General features: G+C 45.5%; 1 protein-coding gene across 1 annotated transcript; it reads left to right on the forward strand.

The window, feature by feature from the left end:
- The first annotated feature begins 663 nt into the window (after positions 1-663).
- On the forward strand, positions 664-1,230 carry LOC123135017 (agamous-like MADS-box protein AGL80). The gene has a single exon (XM_044554149.1). It carries the CDS (start codon positions 664-666, stop codon positions 1,228-1,230), a length of 567 nt encoding a protein of 188 aa, XP_044410084.1.
- Positions 1,231-4,904: the final 3,674 nt, after the last annotated feature.

Consider the following 4,904-nt stretch of genomic DNA (forward strand, 5'->3'; position numbering starts at 1 on the left):
TCCACGGCTCCACTTATATAAGGGGAGGTAGGGTCTAGGCATCCAATCTTCCGATCAACATCTGTCATATGAGACATCGGTATAATACATAGCAGACATGCAGGATGAAGGGTATTATCTCATCAAGAGGGCCTGAACCAACCGTTCTTCTCATGTGCACCCAATCCAATCCTCTATGCATGCCACCAATGATTAAAATCCATTAGTACGCAAGTCAAGGACGGCTAGAATCTACACTAAAAATATTTCTTAATTTAGATATAAATGAATCAATGGTCAATGGGATGATCTATATTTTGAAAAAACACCTAACTTTGGAAAGAATTAAACAGAAAAAATAGTTTGGCAATACATTTTGCTAAAATAGGCATATCCTAGTAATACGATGCATGTGCCTCTTCAGAGAAACCTTCCATACATTTTCTCCCGTGATTAACGAGAAAGTTTGTATTGATTGACGAAATCTTCGATCTTAGGAAGTAAATCTAAAAGTTTTTGCTATATACCAAAGTTACTGCTGGGCACAATTAAGTTTGGCCTCCAAATTTGTCATATCCTCGCTCATCCTAGCAGGTCGCCACTATAAATCCACCCTACCTTCCTTGCTTTTGACTCACCCGAACTGGCAATTTTCCTTCCTTTAGATTTTCTCCTTAGGTGACAATGGCTCGCAAGAAGGTGGCCCTCCAGTACATCCGCAATGACTCGACGCGGCTCAATACCTTGAAGAAGCATACCAAGAACATGATGAAGAAGGGCAGTGAGGTGGCCACCTTGTGCAACGCCAAGGCCTGCGTGCTGGTGTATGGTGAGGGCACAACGGTGCCAGAGGTGTTCCCATCTCATGCCAAGGCAGTGGCTATCCTGAATCGGTTCAAGAGCATACCAGAGGTGCCACAGCTAAAGAAGACGATGGACCAGGAGACCATTCTTAGCAAGCGCCTCGTACAGCTCCGACATCAGGTAGAGAAGATTAGGCGCGAGCGCGAGGACCGTGAGGCCAGGATTCTCTTGCACAAGGCCATGGTCAGCGGACACCTCCCAGGAAACATCGAGGAGCTCACAACCATGGCCTGGAAGTTGGAGTTAATCCTCAAGAGTGTGGGGGAGCGCATCACAGAAAGAAGTGGGCTGCCACCGGTCTACCAAGCCCATGCACCATATGTCACTGGCGGCATGGACATGGGGTCTTCGATGTATAAGGCGTTGCAGCAGCAGCACGAGGGATAGCTTGACATGGAGAGGTCCCAAGGGGACCCCGACACCCAGATCTACAATGGCCACAATACCGGTCTATGAATATGTAAGAAGGGAGAGGAATTCCACAGGTAGCGCATGACCAGCTACATGTGTCATCTCTTTTTATTTAGTTTCGGAATGGCTAATAAGATGGGTGGATTACCTGCAAAAAAGTTAAGATGGATAGATGACATCGTCAATAAGATGAGACATTTGGTTTCAGTGTTGCTCTTTTAGTAAAGGCAATTTTAGTCGTTATTATTGTTATTATTGATCTCTTCCATGCTCTATTTGTTTTATCAGTTAGTTGCAACGTTGAGGTTGTACCTACTCTTGATGTTAACTTGTTTTCACTAAGTAGAAAAAGGGTCAAACGTGAAGCACATTAGTGCCGGTTTGTATTTGAGCCGGCACAAATGTATACATTAGTGCCGGTTCCAACGGCTAGCCGGGCCGCTCTCATTAGTACCGGTTCGTGGCTAACCTTTAGCACCGGTTCGTGCCACGAACCGGTACTAATGAGAGTGGTGGCAGGATGTTGTCAGTCTGGGCCCCCTCCAGCACCTTTAGTACCGGTTCTTGGCACGAACCGGTACTAAAGGTCGTCCTACATAAACCCTTCGTCCACCCGAGCTCGCTCTGTTCTTCCCCTTTCCCCTCTCCTCTCTGTTCTTCCCCTCTTCCTCTCGAGCTCATCACACATTTTGCCCAAAATTTGTCAAGATTTGAAGGCCCCCATCCATTCAAATGATCACAAAGGTTAGCAACTTTGTCCTTTCATCTCTCATTGCTATATTAGCTCTTGCAATGCTTTATATAGTTATTAATTTGTGAGTTTAGTAATTTGGGAGGAAATATATATATGTGCTAGTATTTGATTTATATGCAATTTGAGGTTAAAATAACACTTAGTTTGCATATGTAGGTGTGGTTTACTTAGTGCCTTCTAAATCTCCGTCGTAACCACCGTCGATCGCCCGCACCGTCCCGTCGCCGGCACCACCTTGTGGTGAGCCTCTTGTTCATGAAATTTTATATAAAAATTGATGTTTGTGTGATTTGGATATATAGTTACTCGTATAATAATTATCTTACCCGTACGTTGTTTGTTATACATAGTGCCATGGTTTTGATATCCGTCCCCGTCGGCCCTCGTCCTTGTTATGATTCGGATGTGGTATATTCTCTTTTAAAACTATTTGTTGCATTTCGTGTTTATGACAAATTATGCCCATCAAGTTGACATAGATATTTTTATCTAGGAGGTATGTGAACCGGAAATTCCAACCGACCCTATTGTCGAGAGGTTAAATTTAGTTGAAAGAGAAAACGAGTACTTGAAAGAAAAATTGAAAAGAATTGAGGGGGAGAAGATGGAATTGGAGTTGCATGTTGCCGATGTCGTCGATGATCACAAGATCAAGAAGGAGAAAATGCGCTTGAAGATTAGAAAGATTAGAAAATATGCCATCGATAGTGAGGCTTGGTATCATTATGCTGTTGGATCAATTGTTACCTTAGTTGCGATCTTGATCGCATTTGTTGTTGCATTTAAATGCTTTAGCTAGAGAGTTATTTGTTTGTTGCATTTAAGTGTTGTATGAACTTTATGTATGAACTTGTATTAATTTGGTCTATTCGGTGTTGTGTAATGAAGATGAGCCGGCAATGGATGTACGATGACCGATGCTCTCCCCAGTTCGTTGAGGGCGTGCATACTTTTCTGCTTGCGGCTGAGGCAAACAAGCGGGCGGATGGTTTTATGCCTTGTCCATGTGCTGGCTGTAAGAATGGTCGCAATTACTCTACGTCAAGAACCATTCACGTCCACCTGTTTGAGTCCGGTTTCATGCCCCACTATAATGTTTGGACCAAGCACGGAGAAAGAGGGGTTATGATGGAAGACAATGAAGAAGAAGAGGACGACGACAGCTATCCTGGCCATGGGTTCCCTGAATACGATGATACAACAATGGGGGAAGAAGCTGAGCCGGTAATGCGGGAAGAAGCTGAGCCGGCAATGCGGGAAGAAGCTGAAGAAGAGGCATCAGATGAGCCCGTTGATGATCTAGGTCGGGCCATTGCCGATGCAAAGAGAAACTGCGCAAGTGATTTGGAGAAGAAGAAGTTGCAGCGCATGTTAGAGGATCACAAAAAATTGTTGTACCCGAATTGCGTAGGTGACAAGAAAAAGCTGGGCACCACACTGGAATTGCTGCAATGGAAGGCAGAGAATGGTGTATCTGACAAGGGATTTGGAAAGTTGCTGGTAATGATAAAGGATATGCTTCCAAAGGACAACGAATTGCCCGAGAGTACGTACGAAGCAAAGAAGGCTGTCTGCCCTCTAGGGTTAGAGGTGCAGAAGATACATGCATGCCCTAATGATTGCATCCTCTACCGCGGTGAGTACGAGGATTTGAACGCTTGCCCGGTATGTGGTGCATTGCGCTATAAGATCAGCCGCGATGAGCATGGTGATGTCGAGGGCGAGCGCCCCAGGAAGAAGATTCCTGCCAAGGTGATGTGGTATTCTCCTATAATACCACGGTTGAAACGTTTGTTCCAAAACAAAGAGCATGCCAAGGCGATGCGATGGCACAGAGAAGACCGTAAGAAAGACGGAAAGTTGAGAGTACCCGCTGACGGGTCGCAGTGGAGAAAAATCGAAAGAAAGTACGGGAAGGAGTTTGCAGATGACGCAAGGAGCGTATGGTTTGGTCTAAGCGCAGATGGCATTAATCCTTTTGGGGAGCAGAGCAGCAACCATAGCACCTGGCCTGTGACTCTATGTTTGTATAACCTTCCTCCTTGGTTGTGCATGAAGCGGAAGTTCATTATGATGCCAGTGCTCATCCAAGGCCCTAAACAACCCGGCAACGACATTGATGTGTATCTAAGGCCATTAGTTGAAGAACTCTTACAACTGTGGAATGGAACAGGTGTACGTGCATGGGATGAGCACAAACAGGAAGAATTTGACCTAAAGGCATTGCTGTTCGTGACCATCAATGATTGGCCTGCTCTCAGTAACCTTTCAGGACAGACAAACAAGGGATACCACGGATGCACGCACTGTTTGGATGATACCGACAGTATATATTTGAATAGTTGTAAGAAGAATGTGTACCTGGGACATCGTCGATTTCTTCCGAGCAGGCATCCCGTAAGAAAGAAAGGCAAGCATTTCAAAGGTGAGGCGGATCACCGGACGAAGCCTCGCCACCGTACTGGTGCTGATGTACATGATATGGTCAAGGATTTGAAGGTGATATTTGGAAAGGGTCCTGGCGGACAATCTGTTCCAAAGGACGCTGACGGACGCGCACCCATGTGGAAGAAGAAATCTATATTTTGGGACCTGCCATATTGGAAAGACCTAGAGGTCCGCTCCGCAATCGACGTGATGCACGTGACGAAGAATCTTTGCGTGACCCTGCTTGGCTTCTTGGGCGTGTATGGGAAGACAAAAGATACACCTGAGGCACGGGAGGACCAGCAACGTATGCACGGAGAAGACGGCATACATCAGGGTCATGCAAGCTACGCTCTTACCAAAGAAGAGAAGGAAATCTTCTTTGAATGCCTGCTCAGTATTAAGGTACCGTCTGGCTTCTCGTCGAATATAAAGGGAATAATAAACATGGCAGAGAAAAAGTTCCAGA

Source organism: Triticum aestivum, chromosome 6B, assembly GCF_018294505.1.
Source record: "Triticum aestivum cultivar Chinese Spring chromosome 6B, IWGSC CS RefSeq v2.1, whole genome shotgun sequence".
Lineage (NCBI taxonomy): Eukaryota > Viridiplantae > Streptophyta > Magnoliopsida > Poales > Poaceae > Triticum > Triticum aestivum.

Bases quoted from the DNA above. Each gene is read 5' to 3' on its own strand.
- LOC123135017 (XM_044554149.1), top strand. From the start codon at position 664: ATGGCTCGCAAGAAGGTGGCCCTCCAGTACATCCGCAATGACTCGACG.